The sequence below is a fragment of the Carcharhinus amblyrhynchos genome, chromosome 6, assembly GCF_965287045.1.
Source record: "Carcharhinus amblyrhynchos chromosome 6, sCarAmb.v2.hapA, whole genome shotgun sequence".
Classification (NCBI taxonomy): Eukaryota; Metazoa; Chordata; class Chondrichthyes; order Carcharhiniformes; family Carcharhinidae; genus Carcharhinus; species Carcharhinus amblyrhynchos.
In genome coordinates this window covers 81435737-81452989 of record NC_137329.1, presented here as the reverse complement: position 1 = coordinate 81452989, position 17253 = coordinate 81435737, and the positions used below count along the sequence as shown (strand labels likewise).

General features: G+C 42.9%; 1 protein-coding gene across 1 annotated transcript in view; it reads right to left on the bottom strand.

Annotated features, from left to right (window-relative positions):
• Positions 1 to 7222: 7222 nt before the first annotated feature.
• Positions 7223 to 17253, bottom strand: part of pot1 (protection of telomeres 1 homolog) — a 333590-nt gene continuing 323559 nt past the window's right edge. The window contains exons 18-20 of the mRNA XM_080190783.1: positions 16503 to 16597; positions 14657 to 14762; positions 7223 to 7812 (exon numbers count right to left, since the gene is read on the bottom strand). Coding sequence (XP_080046909.1) covers positions 7697 to 7812; positions 14657 to 14762; positions 16503 to 16597 — 317 coding nt within the window. The 3' untranslated portion in view covers positions 7223 to 7696. The remainder of the gene's footprint in view (positions 7813 to 14656; positions 14763 to 16502; positions 16598 to 17253) is intronic.

Here is a 17253-nt window from a genome sequence, read left to right as displayed (position 1 = left end):
TACAGATGCACCATAAAATGCATTGTTTCTGGTTGTATCACAGCTTGACTTGATTTGATTTGATTTATTATTGTCACATATATTAGTGAAAAATATTGTTTCTTGCACACTAAACAGATAAAGCATACTGTACATAGGGAAGGCAAGGAGAAAATGCAGAATGTGGTGTTACAGTCAGAGCTAGGGCGTAGAGAAAGATCAACTTAATGTGAGATAGGTCCATTCAAAATTCTGATGATAGCAGGGAAGTTTTTGAGTCCGGTGGTACATGTCCTCAGACTTTTGCATCTTTTTCCCAACGGAAGAAGGTGAAAGAGAATATGTTTGGAGTGTGTGGTGTCCTTGATTATGCTGGCTACTTTTCCAAGGAAGTGGGAAGTGCAGCCAATATCAATGGATGGGAAGCTGGTTTGAGTAATGGACTGGGCTTCATTCACAATCCTTTGTACTTTATTGGTAGCTTGGTAAGGCTCCTGCTCTGTCCAAGACAGTAAGAAACTACAAAGGGTTGTGAATGAAGCCCAGTGCATCATGCAAATCAGCCTCCCATCCATTAATGTTGTCTACAGTTCCTGCTCTGTTCCATCTTTTTCCATCAGGAAAAGGATAAATCTGAAGTCGTGTACCAACCGACTGAAGAATAGCTTCTTCCCTGCTGCTATTAGACTTTTGCATGGACCTACCTTGCATTAAATTGATCTTTTTCTACAGCCGTAACACTACATTCTGCACTCTCTCCTTTCCTTCTCTATGAACAGTATGTTTTGTCTGTATAATGCACAAGAAATAATACTTGCACTGTGTACCAATACATGCAACAATAATAAATCAAATCAAATATCAAAGGAGACAAGACTGCAAGTTGGTTAAGGTACGAGACACAAAAAGCTGATGATGAATCACCATCACTCAATGTGACAGCAACCAGTTTACTAAATGGAGGAGTGCATCTATTTTCATATTTCAGTGTGATAGCTGAATTCTGCAGATTTGCTGACCACACTTTGTAAACTTGTACTGGAGTCTCAGCCATTAACTATAACTTCACAATACTTTCATTGACAAAAAGTTGCATTAATGTGGCATGTTTTAATACTGTGACATCTCAAAGCGTGTCAAAGGAACAATTATCAAGCATAATTTGCCACCGATAATGATAGGGGTATCAAGGCAGCTGATCAAAGATGTACGTGTGTACATTTTAGAGGAGAAAGAGGTGGAGGGAGGTTGAACAGGAATTCTGTACTGTAGGATTCTATGATTCTATGCTGTTAAATAACATAGGCCGCTTCATTATCTGAGGAGTTGTGAGTGGTATTGAATACTGTGCACAGAATAGTGAGCATTTCCATTTCTGACCTTATGATGGAAGGAAGGTCATTGATCAAGATAGTTGGAGTTAGGGAATCGCTATCTTTCAGGTTGGACAATCCAGTGGTTCAGCTGGAGTTTACAAATCTGTGACACTATTAAAGTAATTAGGAATCCTTTGAGTATTCCGGCCAATATTCTTTCTTAACCAATAACTCCAAAAAAATTATTGATCCTGGCAACTCACAGGTGACACCACATGTAGATCACTGTGTGCACGGTTCTGGCTATACACGTTGTAGGCGCACTGTCCACATGTGGAGGAGGGGAATCACAAATCAGGCATGAAGTGGATAGACCCTGTCACCAAGTAGCCAATTTCTGGCTTGTTGTAATGGCTCGAATATGGAAATTATGGCTGATTGTTGTCAACTGAAAATGGCATATTTGCTGCCATGATAGTTTACTGATGATACTTTCTGCATAGTGGACATCGATTGACAGTGGCAGTGGTTAGCACTGCTGCCTTACAGTGCCAGGGACCTGGGTTAGATTCCTGGCTTAAGTCACTGTGTGGAGTCTGCGCCTTCTCCCCATGTCTGCATGGGTTTCCTCCCATAGTCCAAAGACATATGGGTTAGGTAGATTGGCTATGTGAAATTGCCCCTTAGTGTCAGGTAGGATAAATGCATGGGTTATGTGGATAGGGCCTGGGTGGAATTGTGGTCAGTGCAAACTCAGTGGGCCAATTGGTCTCCTTCTGCATTGTATGATTTTATCTACGTAACTGCACGTTCAGGAATGGCAGCCCTTGTGATTGCGATACATCTTCCTGTTTACATGTGGGACTACAACAACGCACACATGCAGTCAATGGCACCCTGCACCAACAGGAATCTGATTTACCTAGAACAGCCTGCTCCTGCTGCTTCTCTATTTGGTTAGAGATTATGGTGAGGTTTCCTTTCCAGGCACACACAATCTTTGCTGCATGGTGAACTATACTGGATTGGCAATGTTCCCTGCTCTGAGCTTCACAGCCACTGGCAGCAGTGTCCTCACTCTGCTCTGAGCACAAACGGTGGTACCACAGTCAGAATTTACAGCTTAGGACTTCAGAGAGTGCTAATAACTCTGTCTGATGAATATTCAATTGGGAAGACTTTTTAAAATTTAATTAATTCATTCAATGGATGCTAGCATTCATTTGTCCATCTCTAATTGCCCTTGAGACCTAGCTTTACTGAAAAGTGGAACATGGCTTCTAGATACACAGGGAAACGTGAACATACCACTCAAATCAAACAGACTGACACTGATGGACATTCGGGATGAGGCCCGAATTGGTCTGGACACTACTGGCAAGATTTGCCAAGCAACTGCATTGGTTGATTTTTTTTCTTGGGGATGTGTAGCTTTTCCAGTAAGGCTAAGGCAACATTCCCCATGGTAGATCAGATTTTTTTTTAGCTGGATTGAGTGACTGACATGAGCACGCTACTTGGCACAGGCATACAGGAATGATAAACGTCAATTGGCTTTGCTGTAATCTTTGCCTATTCATGACATTGCCCTACCCGACAGCTTCTCTATAATCTCACCGAGGATTAAAGTTATCATTCTTTGCACCATTTGGGAGGATGTGAAACTTAGAATGAAATGGGCCCATAGTTAATATCTCGCTAAATCTGGATGCTTCAGATGTTCTTCTAACATTATTATAGTGCCCCAGACAGAGGGGCAGTTTCCAAAAAACAGACTGTTTGACCAGTTTGCCTGCTAAGTCTTATGTAATTCATATTAATTCTGAATGTTAGAGTAGAAGATCAATATCTTAAATTGTTTCAGTTTTCTGGCTTTATATGGTAAAGTTTATTCTATTTGCTTAAAACCATGGAATTTTGTGGCTTTATTGTCTTAGGAAGTAACTGGGATTTCAAGCATTTGCCTATCTCAAGCAAATGTAAAAAGATCCTGTGGCACTGTTTAAAGTGCACTTTCAATAGACCTCATCCTGGTCAATGTTTTTTTTACAGTGGTATTCCTCTGTATACTAACAATGCCCAAACTTCATTATGCTTCTTTCCAATTCTGCCTTTTTGAGTCATTTTCTGTCTATGCTTCTGACCTATTTATCTACACTCTATTGTTGTCACAAGTCTGTTTCATGTTTGTATCTCTCACTCTCTACCTCAGTGTTTCAGTCTTTTTCTGTATAACTTTCTGCTATATTTTTAAGTGGTTGCATGATTGCTTTCAGAGCTGGTCAGGTGATTTGATGGTGATGTCATTGGGATGTTTCAAAGAGTCCTGTTTAGTTTGATTTTGTACTCCATTCAAACAACCGCTCCTTCAGTAACTTGTTGTTAGTTTGAATTTACGTGTATCAACCATATATTTTTCTCTATGTAAAACCCACAACCAGTAACATAGTTAGGACATTACGGTTCCTTATCCCCATATGTATGTACGTGGCTCCTATTCAGATTCTGAATTGGTGTCTTAGGCAAAATGTAAGGTCCAGGATATGCAGAAAGATGGGAAGCAATATATATCAGGTTGGATGTAGGATAGACTGAAGCAGTCAGAGATATGTTACAATATTTCCTATAGCAGTTCAAAGAATAGCTGTTACTAACTAAGGCTAGGAGATGCAATAGGAACATGGGTGAGAATAAATGGAAATACTATGGTCTGCGATAGCTAGACTTGAGACAATAATGAGTGATGGGCTTTGAGAGTTCTGGGCTTTGAAAATACCTGGTGAGGTAGAGGTTTGCACTCAAAAAAGCTTTGAGGGAGGCTGGGGTCCAGTAGAACTTGTAGGTCTAGTCAGTAGTTCACAGTGACTATTGGGACCCAAAATGTCACAAGTGTGAATTCAGCTTGGATTTGAATCTACAAACTCTCATATTTCAATCAGTGACATGACCAGCGCAAGAATCATACTTTTAGACCAAAGAACTAGTTTGACAAAATAACTCTTAAGACATGATTTGCATGTCCACGTGATACTGCAACCTGACTCTCACACAGCTCAAGACGTGTTAAGAAATGTGAACTTACCTGTCTGTCTGCAATGTTTTCTGGGTGGAGACTGAGGATTATGAGTTGCCGCATGCACCAGCAATTCTGGAGCATGTACAAAGTGGGACAGGCTACATATGCTCAGCTCAGTGTTTTTGTTCTTCGGAGGCCATTGCAGAGCTCATCAGGGAACCATGCTTGTGGCATGGAAAACCGACCAAGGGAAATGCTGTGCAGGTAAGGGTAAGCCCAGGTGACCACGTCTGTGGGGAGGCTGAAAAAGAGGCTCCAGGTTGCAAAGGTGTCGCTGTTAGTCGGCGCTCAGGAAAACTTGCAGCAGACGTATGACACCTCCATGCCATACAATTAGGGCTCAGGAGAGATCTTGGTGAGCTGAGAATGCAGTGGAAGATTGTGGGCTTTTTGCAGCTGAGAGGGTTAGGGCTCAGTGGAAGCTCTGGGAATCCCACTGAAAGTTTGGTCCAGCAGGGGAGTTTGATGAATCCAGACAGAGTGCAACTCAGTGAAGCTAACTAAAGAAATTGTGCTCATAATTTGATGCTGCCATGCAGCTCTGCGAATCATGCGGAAGGCAGTCTCAGGAGGAGAGATTGAACCATTAGGAGATTAGCAGTCATTGAGACAGTCTAAGTTGGAGTGGTTTTCAGGGAAATTCAGAAGCTGGATCTTTGAAAGTGAAGAACTGAAATCACTCGAGGGAGGCAGAGTTCTATCAAAGTTGTGTACTCACAGTGGACACTGTTGTCTGGGTAGGTTGCTGAGAAATCTCTGGGATTTGCCTTGGTTACCAATTAATATGCAGTGAGGTGTTTGATCAGTTTGCCTGCTAATTCTTATGTATTTCATATTAATTCTGAATGTTAGAGTAGAAGATCGATATTTTAAATTGTTTCAGTTTTCTGGCTTTGTATGGTAAAGTTTATTCTATTTGCTTAAAACCATGGAATTTTGTGGCTTTATTCTCTTAGTAAGTAACTGGGGTTTCAAGCATTTGTCTACTTTAAACAAAATATTACTGGTCCCTAACTGGATTGTAACAATACAGTACTCTATTAGATGGTATTGTAACACGTGGCTCTATATAAAGTACAACCTCTGCATTGTACTCAAGTTCAGTTACTATCATTCTTCACTGTGTTGCCAGGGCATTTCACCTTCTAAAGAAATTTAAAAATTTACAAAATTATAATAAATCCACTGTTAGAAATGCTACAAAATAGATATTCTACCATTGTATTCCAGTAAAAGAAGTTGAATGAAATATGCTCTTTTCACCATTTGATAGAGGAACCAGAGAAAAATAAGCCACTGACCAGGTAATAGCTTTCAAATGCACTTCTTTGCAGCAAAAACAAAATGAGATCCAATCTTTATAAACTAAAGTCCAACACAAAAGTAAGCCACTTGCTGCATAGATCTTGAATATTGCTGAAGAGAAGTGTTGCTGAAGCTTTTCAATTTGCACTTATCAGATTGAAGACAAGAATGCCAAATTTCAAACCGTCATAATTTGTATTGGGAAAACGGATGCAGAATGGTTCGCAAATTCACTGATTGACCGAGGCATTGCCACGGGGAAAGCAACCGGAAGCTTCCTATGCCTCCAGGTAGTTCAAAAAATGTGCAATATTTGAACCTGTTCCTTTAGTTTGCAGAGAATGGGTCCTTTGTATGAATATATATTGCTACTAGCAAGAATCAATACACCATGCTATGAGCTCAACTGATTATCTTGAATTGGCTGTCAGTGGAACTGTGAGCACATTCAGGATTGTTCAGCAAGTGTTGTCCAACTGCAGAATCACATTGAGCAGCAGACATTTTGTTTTTGAGTTTTACAAATGCAGGCTGGTTGAATATTGCCTGGATTGTGCTTTTATGGAGGAACATGCTGCTTGAGTCGATCAGTCAATCGCTGGGTCAAACACTGGCATAACACTGACACTGAAATCCATATACAACATTGTTCAATTGATTGGTGGCAAACCCTCTTTCTAGACTGATGGCAGCAACTTATTGGCGGAAAATACCACTCGTGTTGCTGCTGTATAATAAGTGTGAAATGACTTGATTAACCTGGTGTTCACATTTCTGAGATACTTTGTGTTTCCAGGACTGATCATTACAGTGGCAATGCAAGTGATATTTTCCACCAATAGGATGCAGTCATCAGTCCAAAAGACGTTCTGCCACCAATCAATTGACCAACTTTGTGTTTGAATGTCAGTGCCAGTGTGATGCCAGGCCTATGGTCCCAAGGATTGGTTGATCAGTTCAAACAAAATGTTGTTCTTGCTGTTTTCAACAGTCACAGTACACACTCAACCAGTTTGAGTTTGCAAAATCCAAAACATTTACTGAAAGACGTGATTCTATGACTGGATGTTTTGCTGAACAATCCGGTACGTGCAAATAGTTATGCTATAACAACTAATTTAAGATTATCAGTCAACCTCGTAATGTGGCTCATTTACGCTTACTAGAAGCAATATACATTCATACACAGGGACTCATCTTCTGCATTTTATTTGAATTATCTGGGAGCTTGGAGAACCTAATATTCCCTGTTGCCCTCTCCAGGACAACACATTGACCAATTAGAGTCCACTTGCCCACAAATTGTCACTCATTTGTCCTGCGGTTTAAACTGCTGCATTTGTTTGAAATTTGGCATTCATGTATTTGTCCTGATGAATGCAAGATGAAAAGCTTTGGCAATACATCTCTTTTTTAAGCAATATCTGTGAAGGGCAAAGAACAAATTGCAGCTGTTAATAAAATAAATAAAGGGAGAAATTCAAAGCATTTTATGAGAAAAATGTAACTGATGATGAGTAACAACATAAGTAACACTTGTCCAAGCAAACATGAATATTTATTTTGCTAAGCAATAATACAAGTACTATAGTTATAGGCTTACATGTTTCATCAGTTTAACTGAGGTTTGTGATAAAACAGTAGCCTTCCTTCATTACATCCTCCTCTTTAGGTATTCCATAAAAAAATACGCTTTTAATAATAGTTAACAGTGGAAAATGATACAGTTGTTTGGGAAACAAAATCCAACAATGAGGGTATCCTCAGACTATGTTGCAGGAGTGTTATGGAGATGTTGAATAGGTCCAGATTATTTCAGTCTGTTTCTTCACAGAAGAACGAGGTTTGGTTTTCATTGTTAAATGTTGTCATACTTGTACGGAAACTTGGACTGAATATTCACAAGTTCTGCAGTTGTGCCTCTTCTTAAAGAAAGCACTGCTTTTGTTTCATTTAAAAAAATGAAATATAATGAGATTCATTCTTGGTAAAGTTGGGCTATTGTCGTACACGTCAAATCTTAGAAGTCCTCAGCTGCTGCAACAACAGTATCAAATATCTGGTAGTGTGTCTTCTGCTCTGAGCCATCATTGACATAATAGGACTTGATGCAGCATTCCAGCCAGGGGCAGTCATCTGCAGGCACAGGGGTAACAAAGACGATCAAAGCAGATTTGATGAATGTCTCCTAGCAACATACTACAGAGATAGATTCAGGCTTCTTGCTGACCAATCCCAAAGCAAGACCTATATTTTCCTAATTCTGGTCTTTAATTTCAGAAACATGCTTTCATGTTCAGAGGCAAAGAAGAGAGGGAGAAGGTAGGAGAGCAGGGAGTGGAGGGAGAACAGGAGTGCGGGGGGGGAGAGAGAGACAGGAGGGGCTCGGGGGGAGAGAGACAGGAGGGGCTCGGGGGGAGAGAGACAGGAGGGGCTCGGGGGGAGAGAGAGACAGGAGGGGCTCGGGGGGAGAGAGACAGGAGGGGCTCGGGGGGAGAGAGACAGGAGGGGCTCGGGGGGAGAGAGACAGGAGGGGCTCGGGGGGAGAGAGACAGGAGGGGCTCGGGGGGAGAGAGAAAAAGAGGAGGGGCTCGGGGGGAGAGAGAAAGAGAGGAGGGGCTCGGGGGGAGAGAGAAAGAGAGGAGGGACACGGGAGGAGAGAGAAAGAGAGGAGGGACACGGGAGGAGAGAGAAAGAGAGGAGGGACACGGGAGGAGAGAGAAAGAGAGGAGGGACACGGGAGGAGAGAGAAAGAGAGGAGGGACACGGGAGGAGAGAGAAAGAGAGGAGGGACACGGGAGGAGAGAGAAAGAGAGGAGGGACACGGGAGGAGAGAGAGAGGAGGGACATGGGAGGAGAGAGAGAGGAGGGACACGGGAGGAGAGAGAGAGGAGGGACACGGGAGGAGAGAGAGAGGAGGGACACGGGAGGAGAGAGAGAGGAGGGACACGGGAGGAGAGAGAAAGAGAGGAGGGGTATTGGGGGGGGGGAGAGAGAGAGGAGGGGCGCTGGGGGAGAGAGAGAGGAGGAGCGTGGGGGAAGAGAGAGGAGGGCCGTGGGGAGAGAATGGAGCAGGTCTAAATTGGGTGTGTTTGGGATGGGGGAAAGGAAATAGAGCAGAGCACATCAGAAGCATCGGTGGGAGAGAAAAGCAAAGTACTGGGGAATAAAGGTGTGCAGCTGAGTAGTTGGGAGTGAATAATGAAAATAATATTCCACAATATAATACTTCACTTAAAACCCAAGCAGAGGAATGACACAAAGATTAACATTCCTAGTAGTCATTTTTAGACTTGGGATGTTCAATGTTGATAAATGACCAATACAAAAGCATGTGAAAAATAAGAGTTTACGATATCTGGGTCTCAGATATTATTTACCTGCTAGTGTAGGAGTACTACACTGTTGTCTGGGGTCCACTCACACTGCCTGTTCCTCTCTATAATTACATTAAATGCATGAAGGTTGTAGCTACAAACTGTTCCTCTTTATGAAATCAGAATGAAAGATTCTTACCACTGGAAGAGGATTTTAGAGTAAAGACTAGGTTTCACTGACATTTTTCCCCATTTAATTAAGGTATGATTTGAAAGACGTTTAATGTGAGATGCAATTTTACCCAGTGGTTGATAATCTGACGATTACTATTGCCACAGCAGATCTGAAATGGCATCCCAGAAGTGCCTGTGCAATTAGCCCTGAACTGTACTGTTACTATGGTTCTGTAAATCCACACATAGGTGTTACAAATGCTGCCGAGAGTGATGGCAGCAAGATGTGTGACATGCTGGGCTGTAACCATTTCACTAAACATGTCCACTGCAGTGGAAGTTATTTACTGAGCAATGTGTTTCCAGCTTTCAAACAATCAAAGCTTAATAGATGTAGGGAAGATAAAATAGGGGTTCCAAATTTAAGCCCATCATTAATAATAATAATAATAATTCAGAATGCAAGAGAAATGTATAAAACTATAGTGTGGGCAGGAATACCTTATTGCCTTTGGTCAAAGGATTTATAACCATGGGCATAGATTTAGGGTAAGACGGAGGAGCTTTAGAGGAGTTCAAAGGAAAACACTTTCACCCAGAAGGTACCAATCATTCACAAGGATTGGTGAAATAATGTGAAAATAAGCTAAGTACAGCACCTCTAATCTCTACCCTGCTGCTTGTATATTGAACACGTCATTAGACTGATACATCCCAACCTGTTGAGGTGGGATGATGATTGGCAGCAGTTCAAGGCATGCTTCCCTAAAGATGCAGGCCCACCATACCACAATGGGAGAGGGTGGAGATCTGAGAGTCACTGTCTGTAAGGATGGAGGGGTATTGATCAGCTATGTGCCAAGAGCTGGAAAATGAAATTAGGCTGGATGGGTGCTTGTCGGTCAGCACAGACTGAATAGGCTGAATGGCATTCTTCCATGTTGTAAAGTTTTACCCAGAAAGCAATTGGAATTTAGAACCTGTTACCGAGAGGAGTGGATCAGTTGAATAGCATAGATGAACTTGTGGGCAAACTAGGGGGTGGCATGACGGCACAGTGTTTAGTACTGTTGCCTCACAGTGCCAGGGACCCAGGTTCAATTCCAGCCTTGGGTAACTGTCTGTGTAGTTTGCACATTCTGCCCATGTCTGTGTGGGTTTCCCCCAGGTGCTCCAGTTTCCTCGAACAATCCAAAGACGTGCGGGTTAGGTGGATTGGCCATGTTAATTTTAGCATCCGAAGATGTGCAGGTTAGGTGGATTAGCAAAGTAAATGCATGGTGTTACGGGGATAGGATATGGGGTGAGCCAGGATAAGATGCTCTGTCGGAGAGTCAGTGCAAACTCAATGGGCCGAATGGTCTCCTCCTGCATTGAAGCAATTCTATGATTCTAGTTAAGTGCTTGGGGGAGAAAGAAATAGAAGGATCTGTTGAAGGTGTTACATGTAAAAAGCTCCGACGAAGCTTTTATGGAGTATAAACACCAGGATGAACTAGTTGGGCTGAGTGGCCTGTTCCTGTGCTTTATAATACAATTGATTTCTCACCTTGACTGCCATTTTATTTTTCAGACCATCAACATTTGATTTCCTAATTTCAAACCATCAGGTGTCAGTTGCACCCCCAGATTCCACCCCCCCCACTTCCTCCTGTAGATGTAGACTCCTTTTCCTTCCTATGTTGCAGTTCCAGAGGTAACCAGCCATTCCCTGGAACCGTGCCCAAGCACTTCTTATTTGCATGTGACCTTTAATTGGGAGTGTAGACAGTTATTTGATTTGCAGGAGGCATTTTGGCTGAACGTATGTCCCATCCACTTACTGGAGCTGAAACCTTGGCCCATTTTCTTCTCATTAACTGGGGAGCTGGCAGCCATGTCATCACCAGGTGGCGTAATGATAGTGTCATGGGACTAGTAGCCCAAGGCCTGTGTTCATGCTCTGGGAGGGATGGGTTCAAAACCCACTGTGGCAGCTGGTGGAATTTAAATTCAATTAATAAATCTAGAATTGAAAGCTAGTCTCAGTATTGGTAACCATAATCTGTTATTGTAAAAACCCATCTGGTTCACTAATGCCTTAAGAAATCTCACAACACTAAGTTAAAGTCCAACAGGTTTATTTGGTAGCACAAGTCACTAGCATTCAGAGTGCTGCTCCTTCATCAGTTAAGTGGGAATTCTGTTCACAAACAGGGCATATAAAGACACAAGCTCAATTTACAAAACAATGGTTGGAATGTGAGTCTTTATAGGAGAACAGTGACCACGACACCAATCAACCCTGCCACAGCAACCTCTGCAAGAAGTGCCGGATCATCGACACGGATGCCATCATCGCATGCGAGAACACCATCCACCAGGTACACGGTACGTACACTGGCAACGCGGCCAACGTTGTCTACCTGATATGCCGCAGGAAAGGATGTCCTGAGGCATGGTACATTGGGGAAACCATGCAGACGCTACGACAGCAGATGAATGAACACTGCTCAACAATCACCAGGCAAGACTGTTCTCTTCCTGTTGGAGAACAGTTCAGCAATCACGGGCATTCGGCCTCTGATCTCCAGGTAAGCATTCTCCAAGGCGGCCTTCACGACACATGACAACGCAAAGTTGCTGAACAGAGAATGATAGCCAAGTTCCACACACATGAGGACGGCCTCAACCTGGATCTTGGGGTCATGTCACACTATCTGTAACCCTCACGACTTGCCTGAGCTTGCAAAATCTCACTAACTGTCCAGTCTGGAGACAATACACATCTCTTTAACCTGTGCTTAACCCTCTCTCCACTCACATTGAGTGTACCTTTAAGACTTGATTACCTATAAAGACTCACATTCCAACCATTATTTTGTAAATTGAGTTTGTGTCTTTATATGCCCTGTTCATGAACAAAACTCCCACTTACCTGATGAAGGAGCAGCACTCTGAAAGCTAATGGCTTTTGCTACCAAATAAACCTGTTGGACTTTAACCTGGTGTGCGAGACTTCTTATTGTGTTTACCCCAGTCCAACGCCAGCATCTCCACATCATCACTAATGTCCTACAGGGAAGAAAACCTGCCATCATTACTGCGATTCCAGACCCACAGTAAGCCACTCAGTTCAAGGATAACTAGGGGTGGGCAACAAATGCTGGCCTTGCCAGTGATGCTCACATCCCGTGAGGAAAAAAAAGGAAAAAAAAATCTGAAGAAAATTTACTCAAAATAGACCAAGGATTCAACCAGGCCTTCCTGGGTTTATGAGGCATCATACATTTGTGGTGTTGTTGGTTGACTTATTGAACCCACATGTTAATCATTTTATGAGGCATTTTCTTTTTCCATTCCTCACCATTATTCTCCATTCTTTTATGTCTTACCCTACCTGGCCTGGGCAAGCAGATCAGTGAGTTAGCTATCCTCTCTGCCAGTTCGGGAGACTATTAGTGAAACACACAGCTCTAATTCACTGTCTTTCATGGCCTTCCTGTCTGCAGGCTGCTTCCCAGCAGGGGGGCTGGGCCTCGGTCTTTGCATAGTAAGAGTTAACCATACCCACTTCAACTGAGAGGTGCAGCTCACCACCACCCCCATCCCACCCCCTCCCTGGAACGCTCCCCACCCCCACGCTACCTCGAACTGTCTGTTGCCATGGCACTCAGTCCCTGGCGACCCACTGGTAAACTGCACAACTCAGCCAGAGGGCAATTGAGTTGGAATGATTAAAAACTGGCTTTTAACTGGACATTTAACGTAAAGTATCTGCATCTTTTCCTCCAACTTTGTGCTGACACCGATGCCTTGATTATTGAACTCAACAACAGTGGATCTCCCTCTAATTCTTCGGGCTTTATTAACTTTCTAATATGGTCACCACTCTGTGCACAGCATCTTTTATTTGCTTTACTATTTCCTCAGACTTCTTCTCCCATACAAGGGTCATTTGGGACTTGTCAGTTTTCTCTCTCTCCACCTGCCTCTTTTCTATCTCATTCCTCCCTTGTACTGGAGAAGGACAGGTAATGACTGACTCAAATTGTAACCAGGAGAATGGAGATGTTCAAATAGAAGAGTCAAAAGTGTTTAACGTCAGGTTTAAACCGTGATTACAGAAATCACTTTACTTGCCAGACACTTGCTTCGTGCAACATTTTCAGGTTGACAAATTATGAAGCACAGCAGCTTTAGTGTCATTTTATTTGATAAGGGGAGGTGAGGAGATGGTTTATTCCCTTCAGGAAATCACTGAGCTGCATTGCGAGCTTGCTACAACATCATCAGCAGTTATCTTTGCAATGATCACATATACATCGTCGTGCAAAAGCTGCTCAGTTCGAACGACTGAGTAGTAGAGCTGTAGGTAAAGAGTTTATAGAAAATGATACGAGCCACCATCGCAAAGTATATTTAACACAATAAAATACAGACTCCCTACAATGCAGAAAGAGGCCATTCAGCCCATTGAATCTGTATCGACAATAATCCCACCCAGGTCCTATCACCGCAACACTATATATTTACCCTGCTAATTCCCTGACACCAAGGGGCAATTTAGCATGGCCAATGCACCTAATACTCATTCTAACCCAGCTGCCCTCTGGCTGAGTTGTGCAGTTTATCAGGTCGCCAGGTACTGAGTGCCATGGCAATGGACAATTCAAGGTGAGGCGGGATGGGGCTTCGGGGGAGGAGGTTAGGTGGGAGGAAACTGGAGCACCTTGAGGAAACCTATGCAGGCGTGGGGAGAATGTGCAAAATCTATACAGACAGTGACCCGAATTGAACCCGGGTCCCTGGCACTGTGAGGCAGCAGTGCTAACCACCGTGTTGCTCCATCCCAAGGTGTTTAATAAAAATAATACTGATAAAACCGGGAGCTACCCGGGAGGATGACGAAAAGTTTAATCAAGTTTAAGGCGCATCTTAAAAGAAGTGCGAGGACAGAGAGGTGAAGAGAGCAGATTTTGGAGCTTACGCCTGAGTGTGCTGTAAGTACGGCCGGCAGAGCTGGAACGATTAAAATCGGGAATGTGAGAGAGGTCAGGATTGAAGAGGGGCAGAGGTCTCAAAAGCTTGGAGGGCTGGAGAGATCGGGTTGGGGTAGGTGTGGAGGGATTTGAAAAGGTAGTTGAGAATTTTAAATGCGAGGCATTGGTGGACAGACCAACAGAGGTCAAAGAGCACAAGGAACAGGAATTGCCAATGTTTCCCTGTTTATTTTTTCTGCAGCTGAATCCTGTCAGGGGAGATGTGCAGAAGATGTGTGACACTTCATGAATTTGATGAGAATGTCCCCATCGAATTATTAATGATTCTAAGTGGGTAATGAGTCACCAGGAAGCATCAGTGTGATTCTAACACTTTAAATTGGATTAAAACACCAGGTCTTCTTTGAAGTGCCAGGCAACTATAGTCAGTGCAAATCACAACAGAAAATGTCCAACTTTCCCTTGCGTGTAGATTATATAAAATGCACACACTGGGTAGCCCGTTACCTTTACTTGTTCTTGGTGGGCACAATGTGTCCATTATTCTTGTCAGCTTTTCCTGCAGTGCATCATCGACCGCAACATCAGTCGCAGAAATACCAAAGAATCGTTCCTGAAGAGATGAATGAATTAGAATTAATTGGGCTCCTGTTACCTGCTGAATTCTCAGCTTAATTATCATCAAAAATAAATTTCAAAGAAACATGACTCCTATCTCTGAGCTAACAACCAACAGTTTTGAAACGGTTCAGTTTCTAGGACAGCTACACTGAAGCTGTCATTTATCATTACTGATTGATTCTCAGGGTGAAGCAGAAAATGTTAAAGAACAAGCAAGCAAAGAGCAAGTCTTCAAACCAAATGTCTGAATTTCCTGAGGCGTTGTCTGCTTTACAACAAGGAAGAAAGTGCCTACTAAATGTTTCGAGGAAACAAATGAGTCAGTGAGCGTGGTGAACCGCAGAGCTGTCCAGACTTGTCTTGTCAGTGGCCCAATATCGGTCAGGCTGACAGAGTGGGGTTGCCGATGTGCAAATCTCTCTCACCATAATCCACATCAGATTCATCATCCTTCTAAGATCCATAATCTAACTATCACAAGTCCTACGGTGATGGGCGAGCGGTGTAGTGACAGGTGCGGACTCACTGGGAGCTGTAGCTGCAAACCTGCACACAGGTTTTTCACTGGAAGCAAGCAGAAGTTGGAATTGGCAGTCCCGAGCTACTGGGCAGTCTTTGCCACTGAATGTCACTGATATTCCCACCTATTCTATGGCGAACAGTAAGTTATTTTTCGTAATTGACCATCTGAACAGTGTCAATCTGAGTTCCAGCATTATATCACATCCCTTCAGTGCAGAAGGAGGCCATTTGGCCCATCGAGTCTGCACCGACCACAACCCAGACCCTATTACTGTAATCCCACATATTCATCCTGCTAATCCCCCTGGCACTAGGGTCAATTTAGCATGGCCAATCAATCTAACCTGCACATCTTTGGACTATGGGAGGAAGTCAGAGCATCGGAGGAAACCCACGAAGACACGTGGAGAATGTGCAAACTCCACACAGACAGTAACCCGAGGTCAGAATTGAACCCAGATTCCTGGCACTGTGAGGCAGCAGTGCTAACCACTGTGCTGCCGTGTCGCCCCAATCTGTATCGTAGTGACTGGTGGTGACAATGTTTAAAAGAAGTAAACACAATTAATATAAATAATGAATGGATGACTGAGGATTACCGGCAATTGTCCAAACTGCTAAACCCCAATAGTTTTCATCACCATCTGATACCAGAACTGGATTTTACCAAATCGCGTTCTTTGCAACTAACCTAGGTATTCTTGCATGGATTGTGGGCATTGCTGGCAATACCAGCATTTGTTGCCCATCCCTAATGTTCCTTGAACAAAAGGGCAGTTTAGCGTCAATCATGTTGCTATGGGTCCGGAATCACATGTTGGCCAGGCCAGGTAAGGATGGCAAATTTCCTCCCTTAAAGGACATTAATCAACCAGATGGCTTTTTACAACAACTGATCATAGTTGCCATGACTGAGACGAGATTTCAATTCCAGATTTATTAACTGAATTTAAATTCCACCAGTTGCCATGGTGAAAGTTGAACCCATGTTCCCCTGGGCTTCTAGATTACTATCCACATTACCACTGTGCCACTGTCTCCCTTCGGGTTTCCTCAATAAGAAGAAGTGTTCATATTTGCACCGGTCTTTTAAAAGAAAATCTTTAAAGGAAATGACACTTACAACTCAAAAGAGCTTTTGTGGCGCAAGTTTCTGTTAATCCTTTAAGAACTAATGGGCGGGGTGGCAGGGAGTCAAAGACTGACTTACCGCCTCGTCCCATAGCAATGCATCCAGTGATCCTGATCCATCATCAAGTGTAAACCTCATGACAAACACGTAACGTAGAAGCTGAATGCCTAAAACTGGTGCAAGGAAACATGTTAATGTGCAATAAAGCCACAACGACAAGGCCCCTTAGAACATCCTCTAATAGTGAATGCGGCAACACTAGGAGAGCTGTGACAAGGAGAACTCTTTTTAAGTCAGCACATTGTTATGATCTGGGCTGTACAGCCTGAAAAGACATGGGAAACAGATTTGATAATTATGTTAAAAAACAGAATTGGACATTTCTTGGAAAGGAAAGAAATGTAGGTCTATGGCGAAGAGCAGGGGTGCTTGTCTAATCAGCTGTTCTTTTTTGAAGAGCCAGCACAGGCCTCTTGGGCCGAACAGCCTCCATTTCTGCTGTAAGATTCTATGATCCAAATTTTCCAAACATGAACTTGATCTCAGAATGTGTCACTGAAGTTCCAATGCAAGAAGAATACAGTGCATTCCAATACACAACTTTAACATATAATCTACAGTTGATTATCTCTTGCTGTTAAAAATGGTGTTTCAAACACTATGTCCCATGTATAAGTAGGTATCTGTCCCTCATTCACTGACCCCAGTTAAAATCATACTTAAATTGCACAATCTCTGGATAGAGTAACTAAGGCTGAATGATTCATTATTTTGCAGCATCTCAACCATGGAAATCTTAGGGGTGATCTTACGAAAAAAATTTGAAGTC